General features: G+C 34.0%; 2 protein-coding genes across 2 annotated transcripts; one reads left to right on the top strand and one right to left on the bottom strand.

Moving 5' to 3' along the window:
• Window positions 1-2,498: 2,498 nt before the first annotated feature.
• On the bottom strand, window positions 2,499-2,993 carry LOC133325350 (histidine-rich glycoprotein). The gene is made up of 2 exons (XM_061534135.1): window positions 2,977-2,993; window positions 2,499-2,894 (listed from the first exon to the last, which is right to left on the bottom strand). Exons 1-2 carry the CDS (start codon window positions 2,989-2,991, stop codon window positions 2,499-2,501), a joined length of 411 nt encoding a protein of 136 aa, XP_061390119.1. The 5' UTR covers window positions 2,992-2,993.
• Window positions 2,994-5,391: 2,398 nt separating this feature from the next.
• On the top strand, window positions 5,392-20,121 carry LOC133325343 (N-alpha-acetyltransferase 30A). Its single transcript, XM_061534129.1, has 4 exons — window positions 5,392-5,469; window positions 18,112-18,780; window positions 18,854-19,099; window positions 19,941-20,121. Exons 1-4 carry the CDS (start codon window positions 5,392-5,394, stop codon window positions 20,103-20,105), a joined length of 1,158 nt encoding a protein of 385 aa, XP_061390113.1. The 3' UTR covers window positions 20,106-20,121.
• Window positions 20,122-20,871: the final 750 nt, after the last annotated feature.

Consider the following 20,871-nt stretch of genomic DNA (forward strand, 5'->3'; position numbering starts at 1 on the left):
CGTCTTCTTTGTTTGTGGTGCATTTACACACTAATTTATTAAGATAAAAAGTGGTCCTTAAGAACTAAGTAATACATTACAACTTAACCTATGTAAGACTAATGTGTAAAAGAGAGCGAGAGTGCATCTGCCATAACACATGGAATGGACACACACATTTCTTTATCTCACATGTGGCAAGCACGCTACACATGCTTATCAGCCTGTAGTGAAGATTACTCCCCGTAATCTCTCCCAAACATACCACATGCGGCAAATATTCAATCAAAATAATCTCATATCTCAAGTGGACTGTAGACAAAAATAGATCCCTGTTTAACTTAATATTCTCTCCTTTACACAAGCAAGACATTCCCTATCTTTATTATACGAAACCCATGTTCGCTACGTGAACAATTGTATACCACCGGTATAGATTGTATACCACTTAGCCAAAATGAGGTCAGAGTAGCAATTAATTGGCTGAAGAACAATAAAGCATAAAGGTGCCGATGGATTGCCAGCCAAACTACTCAAGATTGGTAGTCAAATGCTGGTCAGGAGCATACACCAGCTGATTAGTACAATTTGGCTAGAGAATTGCATGCCCAACGACTGGAACCTCAGCGTCCTGTGTCCCGTGCACAAAAAGGGAAACAAGACAATATGTGCCAACTATAGAGGAAAAAGTCTTAGGGTTATTCAGCGTACTATGAAAGACTGAATGTCCGATGTTCAAATACATTATTGGACCATACCCATAGGAATTCAGGCCTGGCAAATCCAACATTGACCAGATTTTCACTCTGCGCCAGAACCTGGAAAAGACCCATGAGAAACACATCGACACATTCCACCTATTCGTCGACTATAAAGCCACACTCGACAGCCCTATCCTATTTAAAGCCACAAGGTCAGCAGTAAAAGTGAGAAAGGACCTCTCGGAGCCCGTTAATACCGAACGAGAATTCAGTCAAGGTAACAGTTTGTTGTGTGTTCTTTTTACAAACTACTGGAAAAGGTCATACCGGAGGCAAAGGCATTCTGCACACCAAACCACACATGTTACTCGCCTACGCCGTAAACATCGACATAATGGGACGATTGAGAAGGAGTGAACCAAAGTGGGTCTGGCAGTAAATGGCGAGAAGACCAAGCTGATGGTATCAATGCTCCAGAATCCTGTAGACTCGGATCAACTGTGGAACTTGAGAACTACAACTTTGAGGTAGTTAAAGATTTTATATACCTTGGTACCGCCATAAATAAAAGTTGTCATTAGTTTTATTTATGGCGGTCGTGAAATTCGGAGAAGGCCAACAGATGCTACTATGGTCTATGAAAGCAGTTTATAAACAATGCCACCTCCCGCCAGACCAAACTCACACTCTACAAGACGCTGATAATACCTGTGCTGTTATATGGATCGAAAGCATGGGTACTTACGCTAGCATATGAAAAAGCTCTTGGAGTGTTTGAGAGAAAAATTCTCCGAAAGATCTGTGGGTCGATCTGCGTTAATGGTGAATATCGCTGTCGAATGAACCATGAGTTCTACCGTCTATTCTCGGCCATCAAGCTGCAGCGACTACGTTTGCTAGGTCATGTTATGAGAATGACGATGAAGATTCCCCAGCTCAAGAGTCATAAAAAAGCGATGGTTCACGGAGAAGGGGAATGCTGCAAATTAGATGGAAAGATCAAGTGGAAGACAACATCTCGAAACATGGTCTTTCAAGTTGGAAGAGATACGCAAAAGACCGACGCTTATGAAACGAACGTTCTGTCACAAGCCACTTAAGTAAGTAATCAGCAAGATCTATTAAAAATGTCACTCAGCTCGCGAAAGACAGTTATTCTTCAAAAATTTGGACTTTGTTTACGTTTTCATAATCGTAGTCAATTCACAATAATGGATTTTGACAACAAACATGAGAGGCAGCTGATATCCAGCTGATCTCCCTGGATGTTCTTATTAATCGACCTTGCTAAACAGCTGATCGTGTTATTATCCTGAAAGGATTCTTCATAATGATAGATATTGTAGAATTACAAATTGTATAAAAAAATAAAAATGTGGATACCTTCCTAAGTGCTTTATATTATATAAAAATAAGATTGGACGAAGACATATTAAAAATTTCACCCAGCAAGCAAAAACAGCTGTTCGTTTTTTTTCCAAACCAATTTGTACGTTATGAAGATGTATTATTAAGGTCACTCAGAAACATTTCAATTTTTTCCAAGTCCATCTAAGGTGTGGATTTTTAAAATAATTATTTTTTTCCACATCCATTTAAGGCGTGTATTTTTAAAATAATTTTTTTTAATTTAAATTTTTTTATTATTAATTATTTATTTAACAAAAATCACTAAAACATTGAAAACAAAAACAAAATTATAAATCATACACAAACATAGTAGTTAAAAAATAAGTCTTAAAATCATGTCTAAATCAAATACATATAATAAAATTTTGGCAATTTTTTTAATAACAAAATTCATTCTCTTCTCCCTCTCTATTCATGATGATAGTATTGCTCATAATGAGCCGAGTGCTCATGATGTTCAGGTTCCTCTTCATGATGGCCAATCTCGTGGAATTTCGATTCACTGTGTTCTTCCAGTACCAAACCATGATTGTGATTCTTTTTGGTTTCGGGATGAAGGATTTTCAATTTTTGTTTAGTGCCTCCGATCTCGACGGGCTTCTTGACCAAATGTTGATCTTCTTTTTTGATGTAGACGGGGACGGCATGATAATGATGGAATTTGACACTTTGATGAGAGGTGGCATGTTTGTGCTCAACCTCATGATGGACTTCGGTATCTTCGCCCTCACCCTCATGTTTGTATTCGGCATATTCGTGGATTTTCAGGGCGCAGGTGGTGGCCACAAGAAGAGAACAGATTACCTAAAATACAGAAGAAGAATGGGGAATGGGTTCAGTTACGGAGTTTTTTTTTGGTTATGTAAAAATTGTAACACTTCCTTACCAAAAATTTCATCATTTTTTCTTGTTGTTGTTTTTTTAATTTGGCTTATATAAATATGTAAGTATGTATGTATGGGTTTTATTTTGGTTATAAATTTACTTGCACTGTTAACTTTCTTTTATGTTAAACTGAACACACTGAACGCTTCCTAGACACGCGATGCGATTCGTTAGATATGTGGAAGAGATTTTGGAATCACAACAGGCTGTGAAGTTGTTTTTGTTGTTGTTGTTTTTATTATTTGATCGATTTTGGGCTTAGAGTACGTTGCTCTAAGACGATTTGGCTTTGACTGTGATTATGGTTGGAATCCAGATTCGATTTATACCCCCAGCTAACAACTTAGCCGACATGGATGTGGATGGGAACCCATAGAGCAAGGCATGAGCAGCTGCTGCAGCCACCTCAGCCAACAACTTTATCATGGCAGCGTCAGTTTTTTTTTTCTGCAAGACAGGCAGGCTGGCTGGTAGTTATGGCGGCGGTACATTCACATTGACGTTAGATATGTAAATAATGGTAACACACACTCCTACAAACATAGACAAACGGTCCTCCATTATAGCAGATTGTTGCAATGTTTCGATTCGGTTTTTTTTCTTGCAGTTCGGATGCAGCAACATTTGTAGCTTGTCAGCCAGCTCAGCCATGGAGAAATGTTTTGGTTTTTTCTGCTTTCCTTGGGGTCTTTTACTCCTGTCTAACAACAACTCCCCAACACCACTTACTCACTCACTTCGTGGCTGTTTGAATGGCTTGTCACCTGCCATCATTTATTGTGTTTTATGAGATCTTTTACTTTAGTCATTGACTGCGTTTTGCACCACGAGTAAGGGGACTCCTTTGTGTTTTTTTGGTATCTCCTAACGCCAAAGTTGTCAAAGACCCCAACGTGAGTTGTTATGTTATGTACAAAAGATTGGCGGGAAAAAATCCTGGTTGGGCAATTACATGGGAAAATTAACCATAAATTAAAAAAAATCCGAAGAGGCCTTGAGTTTTTAAAAATATTTTTTCGGGACCCATCTAAGTCGTGAGTTAAAAAACAAAATTCCACATCCATCTAGGGCGTGAATCTCTAAAATATTTTTTTTCATTTTTCCAAGCCTTAGGTGGGGCTTTGATTTAAAAAAAATATTTCCCACATCCATCTGTTGAATATTATGAATTGACATAATTGGCAACACATATATTTTATGTAGAGATCCCAGAGAGAATTGCCCACTCCCTACAAAACTGCGGCAAAAGCAACACTTGGGTACCAAAGACCACCATCAAGAAATCCCTTGTACGATCAGAAGTGCCGTAATGCTACTGATATGAAAAACGCAGCGTATAGGGCAGCCCTGCAGACAGTAGCAACACGCGTAATGCGATGGAGAATTATCGGGAGAAAAATAGAGAGGAGAAACGAATTTTCAGAAAAAAGAACAAGAAAAACGTGAGCAAATCGAGATGTACAGGAGTCAGAATGAAGTCCGAAAATTCTACCAACGGGTAAAACACCAAACCGAAGGCTTTGGTTCAGGCACATCCTCCTGTTCAGATAAAGAAGCAAACCTGGTGGCAGATACAGACAGCGTGCTGAGGATCTGAAAGGAGCATTTCGAAAAAATTCTAGTATCAAATAGTAGCGGTGAAGAGGATACCCCAGAACAAATAATAGATGACGGTATAGAGTCTAGATGAATAAGCCAAGATGAAGACAGAATAGCAATCAATCGGCTGAAGAATAATAAAGAAGCAGGTGCCGATGGGTTACAAGCCAAACTATTTAAGACTGATGGTCAGATGCTGGTAAGGAGCATGCACATGCTGATTAGTACAATGTGGCTAGAAGAATGCATGCCCAATGATAATTGGAACCTCAGTATCCTGTGTCCCGTGCACGAAAAAAGGAGACAAGACGATATGTGTCAACTATAGAGGAATAAGTTTCCTTCCCATCGCATATAAAGTGCTATCCAGCGTACTGTGTGAACGACTGAAACCGAACGACAATGCGGCTTCAGACCTGGCAAATCCACCATTTACCAGATTTTCACTTTGCGCCAAATCCTGGAAAAGACCCACGAAAACACATCGCACATTCCACCTATTCGACGACTATAAAGCCGCATTTCATAGCTCTATCCGTTCAGAGGTGTTTAAAGCCATGTCTACTTTCGGCATTCCTGCAAAATTAATTCGGCTTTGCAGGATAACTTTAACTGCACAAGGTCAGCAGTTAAAGTCGGAAAGGATCTCTCGGAGCCCTTTAATACCGATTGAGGATTCAGAGAAGGTGACAGTTTGTCGTATGACATTTTTAACATCCTGCTGGAAAAGGTCATACGAGAGGCAAAAGTGAACAGAAATGACACTCTGTATACCAAACAACACATGTTACTCGCCTATGCCGATGACATCGACATAATGGGTCGAACGCTGAGAGCGCTAACAGCCACCTTTGAACAAATTGAGAAGGAGTCGTCTGCCACAGTGGGTCTGGCAGTAAACGGCGAGAAGACCAAGCTGATGATATCAAAGCGCCAGTAAACGTCCAGTAGACTCGGACGAACTGTGGAACTTGAGAACTACAGCTTCGAGGAAGTTAAAGATTTTATATACCTTGGTACCGCCATAAATAAAACGAATGACATCAGTTTTGAAATTTGGAGAAGGATTGTGATGGCCAAAAGATACTACTATGGTCTGAGCAAACAACTCGAAAGCTAGGCCTCCTCTCGCCAGACCAATCTCACACTGTACAAGACGCTGATACTACCCGTGAGGCAGCTCTTGGAGTGTTTGAGAAAAAAAATCTCCAAAGATCTATGGGCCGATCTGCGTCGGCGTCGAATGAACCATGAGTTGTACCAGCTATTATCGGACATCGACATTTTTAGACGTATTGAGCTGCAGAGACTATGTTGGCTAGGTCATGTTGTGAGAATGGATAAAGATGCCCCAACCCAGAAGGCATATAAAAGTGAACCAGCTGATGGTTCACGCAGAAGGGAAAGGCCATCTATGGCGTGGATTTCCACATCGATCTGTTAAATATTGTGAATTAACATAATTGGCAACACATATATTTTATATAATTAGAGATCCCTACATTAATCAGTTACGATAAGTGTATATGATTACTTTTGTACATAGGACAGTGATGTAAGTTATCATTATGAATTATATAGAATAAGAAAGTTCTAGCAGTTCGTCTTCGGATGGCTTACAAAAAAAGATGCATTAAAAGAGTTAATCACGCCTACTGGCTTAAAAATTACAAAATGGCGCTCTGTTAAGTGTTCGCTTAACTTGCCACGTGTTTTATCGAACTAAACGATAAATATAAAAAAATCTCGTTCATATGGTGTATGGTCCTATACCTTCTATTCTAATAGAAAGTGGACTAGCTGGAGGAGGATCTGCCTCCAGTTTTTAAAGAGATAAAAAATTAAAGACCTAGAGTTAGACGTTTCTAGAATAAGGTACAGAATGTATATAAGGATAGGAAGGATACAACTAGATAGAGTGTGCCAGTTCATAAAGTAAAGTCCGCCCTGTTAATAAAGTATAGTCGCCAGTTATAGAAGTGTCGTCAATCGTGTTATTTAAAGAATCCACTCCTTAGATAGACCTCGGAAAAAAATATTTAAAGAATCCACGCCTTATATAGACCTCGGAAAAAAATATTTAAAGAATCCACGCCTTAGATAGACCTCGGAAAAAATTATTTAAAAATTCACGCCTTAGATAGATCTCAGAAAAAATTATTTAAAGAATCCACGCCTTAGATAGACCTCGGAAAAAATTATTTAAAGAATCCACGCCTTAGATAGACCTCGAAAAAATTATTTAAAGAATCTACGCCTTAGATAGACCTCGGAAAAAATTATTTTAAGAATCCACGCCTTAGATAGACCTCGGAAAAAATTATTTAAAGATTCCACGCCTTAGATATAGCTCGGAAAAAATTATTTAAGAATCCACGCCTTATATAGACCTCGGAAAAAATTATTTAAAGAATCCACGCCTTAGATATAGCTCGGAAAAAAACTATTTAAAGAATCCACGCCTTAGATAGGCCTCGGAAAAAATTATTAAAAGAATCCACGCCTTATATAGATCTCGGAAAAAATTATTTTAAGAATCCACGCCTTAGATAGACCTCGGAAAAAATTATTTAAAGAATCCACGACTTAGATAGACCTCGGAAAAAATTATTTAAAGAATCCACGCCTTAGATAGACCTCGGAAAAATTTTTTTAAAGAATCCACGCCTTAGATAGACCTCGGAAAAATTATTTAAAAAATCCACGCCTTAGATAGACCTCGGAAAAAAATTATTTAAAGAATCCACGCCTTAGATAGACCTCGGAAAAAATTATTTAAAGAATCCACGCCTTAGATAGACCTCCGAAAAAAAAATATTTAAAGAATCCACGCCTTAGATAGACCTCGGAAAAAATTATTTAAAGAATCCACGCCTTAGATAGACCTCGGAAAAAATTATTTAAAGAATCCACGCCTTAGATAGACCTCGGAAAAAATTATTTAAAGAATCCACGCCTTAGATATAGCTCGGAAAAAAACTATTTAAAGAATCCACGGCTTAGATAGACCTCGGAAAAAATTATTTAAAGAATCCACGCCTTAGATAGACCTCGGAAAAAATTATTTTAAGAATCCACTCCTTGCGTATTTAAGGTCCTGAAAAATATTTTATTTTTTTCTAATTTCCAATCCATTTTGAAATATCCCACATATTATAATAAATCACGTCACACATAGTTGTTTGTTGTGTTTTTGATTTCGATCTGGTTAAATCATTTTGTTAATCATTTCATTAATTCGGATGGAACGTGCGTGATGTCTAAAGATTAAAACGTGTATCGCTGTGGCCAATCGCATCCGATGCGAATTTTCAGCGCCACTCTCTTTGGAATGAACTTTTTTTTTCGTTTTTGTATTTCATAGCTGTTTAGAGCTTAACATACCATGGCGATTGAAGAAACCGGTACCAAAGAGGTTTTGAAAACCTGACGCTTTTTTTCCTCTCTGTTGGAAATTGGCCGAAAAAAATCAATGCAAGTGCAAGGTAATTACGCGTAAAAATTTTTGCGAACAGACACAACAAACTGAGTTTGGGCAAATGTTTAGAGGACGGGTTGGTTTTTTCCTTTTTCCGAAATGACAACAGACAATGGGAAATAGTGGCTGTTGTCGTTTTACCAGTTCCAATATCGGATTTATTGAGCTATCAAAGTGGTTTGAGGATTTTCCCAAAAACGCTAATTAAATTTATGGTAAAAGAAGGGCTGACATCTAATTTCAGTTTTCCAATTGGATTTTTTTTGAAAATAAATTTCCAGATTTCTGTAATTTTTTAAACCCACCTCGTTGTAATAAATTACATAGGTATTGATATGAGGTTTTAATCTCTGTTTAATGGCCATTTGTCTTCAAACAAAAAAAGAAACCTTCGGCTCCTGGGTTGTTGGGTTAGTTGGATAAACATTGGATTTCCTTTCCCAACCCTGCCCCTATGTGTATGTTGCACTGGTATCTTGAGATCATGCAAATTATTTTTTACTTGGAAATTGACCAATTTTTTCATATGGCATCAATTTGAAAAAAAAAAAATTAAAATAACAAAAACCTGAGATTCCTAAATGTGTTGGAGGGAAGGTGTTATTGTCGGATTTAAGTGGTTACCACCATTTATGACAGTTTGGCATAGTTATTTTTTTGTGTGCTTTGTTTTTGTTTTTCGGTGCATAATTTATGTTTCTGAGAGGGGGAATACCCTCCCCTCCCCCCCCTGTATCCCAAAAAAGGAAAGTATTACACAAAACATCTGTGACATGTTTATTTTTTGCCCAGACAAAGGCAATGCCGAATTACCAGCAACTACTCCGACGACAACATCGACGGCAACAGCAAAGATATGGCAAAGACATTTACAATACTTCCTTATTGCCATGCCTATGCACGATGCGGAGTGTTGACAACAAATTGGACCAAGTCGTAGACCAAGTTTTGTTTGTAGGTATTATTATGTGGCCAAAAAAATATAGGATAATCTAGCAATGCTCTGCAGAAATAATTTGTAAAATGAACGCGTGCCCAAAACCGGGTCATCAAGATTTTTTTTAAAAATTTTTGTGATCAACATAAAGAAAAATAATTGGACAACATAGTTTTGTATTCATAAATAATAAAAAAATTCACTAATACAGTGAAACACATACAGGAATACATACTACTACCATCAAATATTTCTCATAGGAGACTTTAAAGATAATGACAGGGCCATATTGCCACCCATTTTTTATGATATTTTTTATAGCTAGAAACTTGATTTGGCAGGGAACCCATAGTAGAATTTTGTGCTGAATATTTCTTTCCTTTAGACCTTCACCATAAAATTAGGTCTGTGTGGATAAACTGAAACAAATTTGAATAAACCTCAGGAAATTCTAAAAACAAATAACACAAAAGGTGAATTTTAAAGGGCCACATTGGTAAGGATATTTTTATGATATATGTTATAGCTAGGCACATGATTTGGCTGGGGACCCATAGTGGAATTTTGTGCTGAATATTCCTTTCCTTTAGATGTTCCTCATAAAATCAAGCCTAAGTACAGAAAATACGACAAAATTGAAGTGATATCTTAAATTTATCAAAAAAAAAAGAAAAATAAATAAATTGTGTTTTATAGGAGCCATATTTGGAGCGATATTTCTTTTATATATGTTATAGTTAGAGACTTAAATTAGTTGGGGACCCATAGTGAAATTTTGTCTAGAATATTTCATCCATTAGGATCCACTTCCTAAAATGAATTATAAAGGGAGAAACTGTCCCGAATTTAAAGATATCTTGAAATTACAAAAAAGTATGTTATTTTACAGAACCACATTTTCGGCGATATTTCTACGATATATATTGTAGCTAGTGGCTTCACTTGGTTGGGGACCCATAGTGGAATTTTATGTAGAATATTTCCTCCATTTATATCCCCCTTGTAAAATGAAGTCTATGGGGTAAAAATTGCACAATTTTGAAGAGAACCCTAAAAATTTTATTAAAAGTAATAAAAAAATAGATATTTTACAGATCGATATCGAGAGCTATATTTTTATAATAAATGTTATAGCTAGAGACTTCGTTTGTTTGGGGACTCATAGTGAAATTTTGTGCTGAATATTTCTTCCCTTTAGAATCTCCTCATAAAATGAAGCCAATGTTAAGAAAATGTGAAAATTTTGGGACGACCTTTTGGATTTTCAAAAAGTAATAGTTCATTTTTTAAATCAATATTGCCGCCAATATTTCCATGATATATATTATAGCTAAAGACTTTGTTAGCTTGAGGACCCATAGTAAAACTTTGTGTAGAATATTTGTTCCCTTTAGATCCTCTCTGAAAAATTAAGTTTAAATGGAGAAAATACCACACATTCGAAGAGAATCCTTAAAATGACCGACAAAATAACCAAAAAGTGTTTTTTTTCATGGTTATATTGTCAACGACAATTCCCTGATATACATTATAGCTAGAGACCTCATGTGGTTGGGGACCCATAGTGGAATTTTCATATATATCTCTCTCATAAGTCTAAGTCTAAAGGGTGAAAATGGCACAATTTAGAAGAGGTCCTTAAAAATTAAGAACAAAATGATTATTTTGCAGGTCCATATCGAGAGCGATATTTCTATGATACAAGTTATAGTTAGACACTTACTGTGGTTGAGGATCCATAGTGGAATTTTATGTAGAATATTTCTTCCCCTTAGAGCCTCCTCATAAAATAACGTATTATAGAAGAAAATTCACATATTTAAGGAGAACTCTTGAAATAAGCAAAACAATTTTGTTTTTTCAGAACCAAGTTTTCTATCCATATTTCTATGATATATATTATAGCTAGATATTGCATGTGGTTGAAGACCCATAGTCTGATTTTGTGTAGAATATTTTTTCTCTACAGACCCCCCTAATGCAATTAAGTCTAAGGCGAGATATTGCCGCAAAATTAAGCAAGGCTTTAATTTCCATATTATTTACAATATATAAACCTATTTTTAACTGATTTATATTTTAGCTACAAATTTCCTGTTCGAGGAGACTTATAGTGAAATTTGGTACCAACTTCCTAAAATGAATCATAATGTGAGAAATTGGCACCCAATTCCTAAGATTTTGTTAATAACACCAAAAATAATAAAGGAAATCTCATTATAGCATGTACCCAATTTCCAGGTGATTTTTCGACAACATAAGCTATATATACAGATTACATATAGCCGGGGACCTAGAGTGGATTTTGATGTAGAATATTTTTTTCATTGACACCAATCGCCCAAAATTAAGATTTATTGGAGATTTCGGCATTTTATCGGAAATAGTATATAAAATAACCCATTAAATTAAAATTCAATATATACCCAAAATGGAACTGATATTTTCAGGATATATATTATAGATACCGAATTCGTATGATCGGTGATTTTTAGTCAAAATTCGATGTAGAATATTTCTTTCATTAGTGCAAACCCTCTAAAATTAATTCTTGATAGAGATATTGCCGCATATTCAAAGCAATAAAATATTAAGACTATATTGTGTATGTACCTAATTCAGAAGTGATTTTCAATTAACAATAATGTATTTTGACGTCAAACAGCTGATCTTCCTTGATAACCTCAGTAATTGTCCAACAAATTGGAAATTTGGGGTGTAGTATTTATTCTCTACTATATATAATCAAGTCCTATAAATAAGATCACCCAGGAAGATCAGCAGCATATCAGCTGATTCTCAAGTTTGCTGTCAAAATTCATTATTGTGAATAGACTTTCATTATGAAAACGTAGACAACATCCACATTTTTGACATTAGCTTTGCGAAAAAACTGCTAGCTGGGAGATTTTATTAATAGATCTTGGGCGTTATTTACGTTTTCATAATGCGAAGTCAATTCACAATAATGAATTTTGACAGCAATTTTGAGAATAGCTGATTTGCAGCTGATCTTCGTGGGTGATCTTATTTATAGGACTTGATTATATATATATATATATAGTAGAGAATAAATACTACACCCTACACCCCAAATTTCCAATTTGTTGGACAATTACTGAGGTTATTAAGGAAGATCAGCTGTTTGACGTAAAAATACATTATTGTTAATTGAATTCATGGTATGAATAATTAAACTTTTAAAACAGCTGTTTTCGACTGCTGAATTAGACTTTTATTTGTTCGCAATACAGTTGTTTCTAAAAACAGCTGATCTAAGCTGGATTTGTTACGGAGTAAACTATCTATCAGCTGTTTGCTATCAATTCCAGAATTCTTCTTCAAAACAGCTGTTTTCGATTGCTATATAAAGTCTCATTTGTTTGCAATACAACTGATTCTGTAATCAGCTGATTATAATAGAAAATTGTTGCTAAGTAAACTAGCTGTCAGCTGATTCATTCCAGTACTCTTCTTCTTTATAATTCTCCTTCCATAACAGTGAAAGTGATTCCCATATTTTATTTCACGTCTGTTTTTTCTCCTCTCTTCCTTTCTTCCTCACAAACATTGTTTCAATTTAAATGCCACTGTTTAACCCAATTAAATGGTTAATTGGTATTTAAAAGCAATTGTTTGAATACAGTTAGCTAAGTTTGTGCGGGTTTTTTTTTTGCAATATTTATTAGTTAGCTACCGTTTTTTTCTTTTCTTGTGGTAAAATGAGAGGGGCTGGGTGAATTTATGGCTGGATGAATGAGTGGCCGGTAGCTTGGTCTGCTGAGCCAACCCAGGTATTATGGTGAAGGCGTTTTTTTCCACTTAGTTGTTTTTTTTTTTTTCATCACTTACTATCATTCCATCATAGCAATGTAGCGGAGCCATTTGGTGGAGATACATTTATTAAGTGTCCATATTTTACATTTAATAAGATACCCAGTGGTAAAAAAATTAAAATAAGTTTGGAATAGTTTTGTAAATGTCTGATTTTTATTTTATTTAATAAAAATATATTTGTGATTATTAATTGATACGATCAGCTGATGAAAATACTTTAACAGCTTTTAAATTATATTAATTAGATAAACTAGAAAGCAAAAACAGCTGTCATTAAATTTCAAACATTTGGATGTTATTTACATTTTCATAATGCGATGTCAAATCACAATAATGGATTTTGACAGCAAACTTGAAAAACAGCTGATATTTTGACTGACCTTTTTTAACAAAAATCGATGTAAATATAGAATTAAACATTTATTAATGTTTATGCTCTAAAATAATTTTTAAAGATATTTACATTTAAATAAATGTTTTTTGGATAACATTAATCTGGGCTTATTGAATTCAATTCACAATAATGACAGCAAACAGCTGATATCTCTTATTTACGTTCAATAAATTAACAAAACTTTTACGTAATTTCTTCCAAACTTTTCAAACCTTTTCGGATTTGTGTCTCGTGCTTCTTCACCACTGGGTATATTTTGTCTTGTGGCGTGCAATAACTTGCAAATGAAGTGTTACTTTGCCTCCTCTGCAACGTATGGCGGATTGTGGCGAATATGAAATCATTTCTTATTTTCTTTTACGCAAAGAAAAAAAAAAACTGCAGACTATATTTAATTCACATACATATTTCAATATTTTTTGTATTCGTATGTATGATATCAACATATTAGGTAATAAAGATAAAGGCGTTGTTCAAACAAGTGATTTCAGAAAAAATGGAATATTTAAGTGCATATCTTTGTGAAGTGAACTGAATTTTTTATGGAGAAATATTAAATAGAGAAGGGGATAAACAAATTTTTTACAAAAAATTGATAAATAAAGGGCTTATTATTCATTATTTTTAATGATTTATTTTAAATCATCATTCATTTGACATATGTAAAAAGAAAATGACAACTTAAATCACGACGAAATAATTTTTTATTATAAAACACGTTTCACGCAAATTTGACATTAAAGGCCCTATATGACAGTTTATAGCACCTTTAAAGATGATATGAGATTTATTTGATATTTAAAGAAAATAATTGACACCCTCAATGACGTGTTTTATTAAAACAACTTTGGTGTAAACATTGAATAACATAAATGGTCTATGGACTTTTAAAAAGTCACCCAAGAAGCAGAAACAGCTGTTTTTCTTGAATAAATATAAAAAATGCTGATGTTGTTTATGTTTTCGTGATGATAGTCAATTCACAATAATGGATTTGAGAAGCAGCTGATATTCATCTGGTCTCCCAGGATGGCCTCAAAACATTAGACAGTTGACTTTTGTTTGCTGGGAGACCTTATTAATAGATCTTGGTCTATTCGAATAGTTATTGTAAAGAATTGTAGTTTCTTGCAAGTTCTGAAACCGACTCAAAAAAATCAATAAAACAGCACTAGAAATATTATTTTCAATTTAAATGCATGAACAAAAAGCTCTGTTATTTTTCAAAAAACGTCCCAATATCCTAGCCTTATACTGTATTCCCATTAATCATTTTTCAAAACTAGCTCCCAGTTAACTTTAACAATTCATCACATGCTAATAACAGATGTCTCATAAATACTAACTGAATAATTGGAACAGATAACGCCCTCTTAACAAATATCCTGCAACCACATTTTGCCAGCCATGTGATTAGACTGTGGTCGATTACATTAAGCAGAACAAGTTTATTTTTTTATTAAATCTATGTAAATAGTACAGGTTTTTTATACAATAAAATGTGTCAACGACATTACGCTCAATAATTTAATTGTCATTACAAAGCTGTTGAGGTAGGAAATTTTGCTAACACAAATTTTTAATGGAGTGCATGCAAAAAATGTTACAAAATTAAATTAAAAGAAAATAATAAATTAAAATTTGAAATATTTTAAAATTATTAATTACTCTAATATTATCGATCGATTAATATACAAAAGCATTAGTTGAAATTGTAGGAAACAGCTGATGCGAGGTGTCAAAATGCCGTCATTTTAATGACCGCAAAACAAGCTCTATTTATTAGGTAACAGTTGTGTGGTTTGCATTAAAAAAAGTAGTTAGTTTAAAAGTCATTATATAAAATTTAACTGATTAAAAAATATTACAAAATTAATAGTATATATATTAAAGCTGCTGTCATTCAATACTGCTAGTGTTAACCATGCTATATTATATTTTTATTACGCGTTATTGTAAACATACTTAAAAATGAAGGTAAATTTAGATTTACGAAATCCACTCGATCTCAAATGTCAATTCCATAGCGTATAAGTCAAATATAATCCACTGGATTTGTGAACAGGATTAACGTGACGTATATGGAATTGACGTTTGAGACCGAAGGGATTTAGTAGTCTAAACGTAGCCTATGCTTCATAAAAATATTTTTGCTGGTGTCTTTTTATGACATGACACAATGAATATGTACTCCATCAACAGCTGATTACCACATTTAAGGGGACATTAGAATACACCTTCTATACATAACAATCTGCTGATCGACCCAAACCTATGGAAATCAATGTATTCGATTAATAATGACATAGCAGTCGAATAGATTTATTTCAATAGTTTTTTTTTCGATCAGCTGAATGATATGGTCATAACTAATTCTACCTTAAATCAAATCCTTTGTGTTAAGTGATCGTTCGCTCTAAAAATTGCTATAGAAGTTATAATACTTAATATTAATATCTACTCATTAAAAAGCTGATTATGTTTTCTAAGTAAATTTCCCTGTATCATCCAGGAATACCAAGGCTTATCAGCTGTTCTCAAGTTTGCTGTCAAAAACCATTATTGTGATTTAACTTTACATTATGAAAACGAAAATAACATCAAAACGAAGTGGTTTTATACACAATTTCGGCCCAAATACTTGTTTTTTATTCTTAAGCTCCGTCCAAAAGTTATTTTAATTTTCAAGGTGTGGTTTATTTCCTGCAATAAATAAAATATCATAAAAATACATTAGGTTATGACAATCGAGTGGTTATTGAAATAGCATACGGTACGTTACCACATACATTACGTTATCAACTAATTGAACGATATTGTTGTATCATGAAAACATACTTTAATGGTAACGCTGCAAAGCTGGATTACACTATTTAAATAACAATAAAAACTCATGTTCAAAGATGAAAATAAATAAAATTGATTAATTTTATATATTATATTAATTGTAGAAGTCATTTAATTATATAAATATTATGAAAAATATATAGTTATTATATTTTCCTCTACATAACAGCAAACGCCATACGTCATTGTCGTAGATGCCCCCTTCATTAGAGAAAACATATTGTTACGAATATAACTTTAGATTTAAGTTCATTTAGATGAATTCCGTTAATTTAAGAATTTGAATTGTAACGTAAATTTCTACTACGCAGTTTATTTGAATAACTTCACAACAACAACCACTGTATAGATTTTTCTACATCCTTCCATTTCCTCTTTCATTTTCTATTTTGTTATTGTCGTACAATTCTTGTTAAACGTCATTCCTCTTTCTTTGTTATTCCCTCGCCTGTATATGTGTTGTTGTTATTCCTCTTTCTTTGTTATTCCCTCGCCTGTATATGTGTTGTTGTTATTGTAAGTTTGTTTACTCAAGTTTGTTGTTGTCATTGTTCACTCAGTAAGTTTGTTGTTGTTATTGTTACTCTATGTGTTTGTTGCATTGGTAGATTGTTCGTGATCTAGGTGTTACCAGATCGTCTAGAAACTTCTGTAGCGACAGGCAGGGCTCATACAAATAGAGGGAATGGAAAGGCAGTGAGTCAGTTGTGAATCAGATCGCGAATTGAAACCGTCGTGTAAAGTAAAGTGCAAAGTAAAGTTGTGTGAATAAAATCATTGTAATAATCGTAATCAGAACGAACCCGCGTTTTATTTGGTACGAACTGTATCGGGAAATAAAACAACGTCTACACGGGATTTAGTAAAATCCAAGAACGTAACAATATGTTTCTCAATCAATGACTGGCAAATTGATGTCAAAGTGAATGCATCAGCTGTTATATTCGTGAAATGAACTGTCAAATGTATATTGGAATTTAAATCAAAAGAAATAAAAAAAAATAGAATTAAAACCTTTATTATTAATGGATTGGGTAAGGAATATAATTTTGTCTTAGTACCCTTAATAATAGCTACTTTTTTATTCTAGATGAGGGATGTATTGACTTCTTCTTTACATTTAACGCCATTTACTTTACAAATGTTTGCAGGGTTAACCCACTTTATAAGGATTTATTTAACAAATAGGCAATGGAATTGTCAATTGCAATAACTATACCTAGTTAAAATTTAATGACATCATTTGCCTCTTCTCCTACCTTTTTAGGTGGATGGCCCGTGTCAATTTTTTAACTGTCATACCGTACTGATAGTGTACACTCGCCTTCGATCAAGGCCCATTTTACAGATCCACCAAAAACTACGCAAAAAATCTATCATTGTGATTGAATTACCCTCCAGCTGTCAATACATTGTTTACATTTCCCAAAAAAACAATTCAAAATAGACAGCTACCTGACAGCCCAAATCATATCAGCTGGTCTCTCAGTTTGCCATGCGCCTGACTAATATATAAAAATAAAAAAAAATTGTATTGTCCGTGCAAAATCATTTTTTGAGTCGAAAAAAATCACGTAAGAAACTAAATACGAATAATATTTGAAAAAAATCGTCTAAATTTTCCTTAGAACCCGTTTCAATTTGCCAAATGAAAAATCGACGAATGGCATTGGAAAAACATGTGAGAATTTATCATATTCAAGATTGAACAAAAATAAAGAAAAGTGCAAGAAAAGAAAAACCAGGAGAGTGAGTGTGTGTGTGTTGTGTTCGAACAACGTACCAGAAGAGAAGAATTGTCATAGTTTTTTTTGTTCCGTTCAGTTCATTTCCTTTTTGGTGTTGTGAGCTGCCTGCCAGGATACAAAATTAATTTTGGGTAAAAGTTATTTATTTTTTTGAAATGTAATATTTTGATATATTTACAACAAATATATACAATTCCACAGCTAACAAAACAAATATGGAAGAAATCAAGGTAGAGAGCTGCACGGTGCAGCAACAGCAACAACAATCAAAGAAAAAATCTAAAAATAAAAAGAAGAGCTCCAGAAATGAATCGTCGTCGGCGACGGCTATTGGCAGCGAAGAAGACCAATTGTCTCAAGTGGGGTCAGCGGTGGACATAAATGGTCTAAAAGATCAGTTAAAGCAACAGTTACATATAGGCAACAATAAGGTCAATGGCCTTGTAATAGAAAAAGAATTAAATAGTAATAATAACTGCACCAATAGTCCCACTACCACCACCCTTAATGGCCATCATCAACATCATCATAAAGGAGAAGAAGAAGCTGACGATATAAGTCTGACCATGGCCAAAAAATCGAAAAGAAAACCCAATAATAAAAAGAATCCTAGCACAGAGGAGATAACGGCGGAGAATGGTGGTGATGGTCACCTGGCAAAGGAGACAGCCCATCAAGAACATTTGCAAAATGGTTTTATCCCTGCCTCGGAAAGTAAAACTGTTACAGGTGACAACACAATATCCTGTAACAACACTGCCATGACCCCAAAGCCCCAAATATGCGAACAAAAACTGCAAACGACATCATTAACAGATGATAACAAATCCTCCAGTGCTATAAATGAAACAACATCATCATCATCATCTTCTTCGCCATCTGCTGTGCTAAATCCCACACCCGCCTTGGATTTATCTAATGTTCATATTGAATATAAAGAATATGAATCGGAATTACAAATGCATGTAAGGAATTTTTTTTCTTTAAATATGAATTATTTTTGAAAAATAATTGAAATGTTGTTGTTTTTTCTTATAGGACATAATGCGTTTAATCCAAGCGGAACTATCGGAACCCTATTCAATATACACTTATCGTTATTTCATATATAATTGGCCAAAATTATGTTTCCTAGCAGCCCATGGAAATGAATATGTTGGTGCTATTGTGTGCAAGCTGGACATGCACATGAATGTTAGGCGCGGCTATATTGCCATGTTGGCCGTACGCAAAGAATATAGGAAATTGAAAATTGGTACTACACTTGTGCAAAAGGCAATTGAGGTGGGTATAGATGAGATGATAAAAAGAACTATATCGCTAGACTCTCAAGGTCCTTCAAGGCGCGGATTTATTAAAAATCATTTTTCGGGGACACCCAAGGCGTGGATTTATTAAAAATCATTTTTTCGGGGACACCTAGTCGTGGGTTTATTAAAAATGATTTTTTCGGAGTTTTTTAAGGTGTCGATTTATTAGAAATTTTTTTTTCGTGATCATTTAAGGCGGGGATTTATTAAAAATTAAAAATCATTTTTTCGGGGACACCCAAGGCGTGGATTTATTAAAAATCATTTTTTCGGAGACACCCAAGACGTGGATTTATTAAAAATCATTTTTTCGGGGACACTCAAGGCGTGGATTTATTAGAAATCATTTTTTCGGCGACACCCAAGGCGTGGATTTATTAAAAATCTTTTTTCGGGGACACCCAAGACGTGGATTTATTAAAAATCATTTTTTCGGGGACACTCAAGGCGTGGATTTATTAGAAATCATTTTTTCGGGGACACCCAAGACGTGGATTTATTAAACATCATTTTTTCGGGGACACTCAAGGCGTGGATTTATTAGAAATCATTTTTTCGGCGACACCCAAGGCGTGGATTTATTGGAAATCATTTTTTCGGGAACACCCAAGGCGTGGATTTATTAAAAATATATTTTTTAGAAAATATTTTTTCAGGGACACCCAAGGCGTTGATGTATTAAAAATAATATTTTTTAGAAAATATTTTTTTCAGGGACACCCAAGGCGTTGATTTATTAAAAATATTTTTTTCGGGAACACCCAACATTTTAATTTTCTTTATTTATTAACATTATTTTTTTCTGTGTTTTCCAGGCCATGCTAGCCGATAATGCCGATGAAGTTGTTTTGGAAACTGAAATGAGTAATCTACCTGCTTTGCGTCTATATGAAAATTTGGGTTTTGTACGAGATAAACGACTATTTCGCTATTATCTAAACGGTGTTGATGCATTGCGTTTAAAATTGTGGTTTAGATGAGATTATTTATAGCAAAGGCAACAAAACAAAAACTGAACACAAAATAAGAATATAAATTAATATAAAATATTACATTATGTTTGTAAACTAACTAACAATTTTTTTTGCTAACCAATGCAATATCATCCGAACAAGATCAGCAAAGAAAAAAATCAACAACAACACCACCAATCAATAATAATGCGTAATAATAATAAAAAAACTATTGTACTTTATTTTTAAAGGACACCTCTTCATCTTTGTTTAAACTTGTTGAAACAAAATCAAACTGGAACAAAATAAAAGAAACAACAACAACAATACATATTATGTAGCACAAAACAAAAACCATAAATAAACAAAAAAAATCATTTAATTAGAAAATTTAAATACTTCCTAAAACTCTATCCTTTTATACAAAAAATAAAATCTTTATTTTAATTTTAATTTAATTATCTTTGTACAAACAAAAAAATAACAAGAAAATAGTTGCAAATTAATTTTTTAGTTGTAATTTTCCCCTTTTTTGAAAACTAAAAGCAATTGTTGAAACAAAACGGCCAAGCTGCAAAAAACCCCATATTTGTATTAATGTATGTATGTGTGTGTGCATGTTTTTCCTCCCAACTTTTGTAGTCTTCTAAATGTTGCTCGCTTTGTTTCCTTTTCTTTTTTCTTCCTTACCCAACCACAAAAGCCAAGTGTCTTAATGAAGCAAAACTTTTTCGATTTGTAATCTTGGTGGGTTTCTTTTCATGTAATTCTAACAACAACAAAAAAACTAAAA

The sequence above is a fragment of the Musca vetustissima genome, unplaced genomic scaffold (genome assembly GCF_032173495.1).
Source record: "Musca vetustissima isolate MV318-11 ecotype Yass unplaced genomic scaffold, APGP_CSIRO_Mvet_v1 utg2975, whole genome shotgun sequence".
NCBI classification, from domain to species: Eukaryota; Metazoa; Arthropoda; class Insecta; order Diptera; family Muscidae; genus Musca; species Musca vetustissima.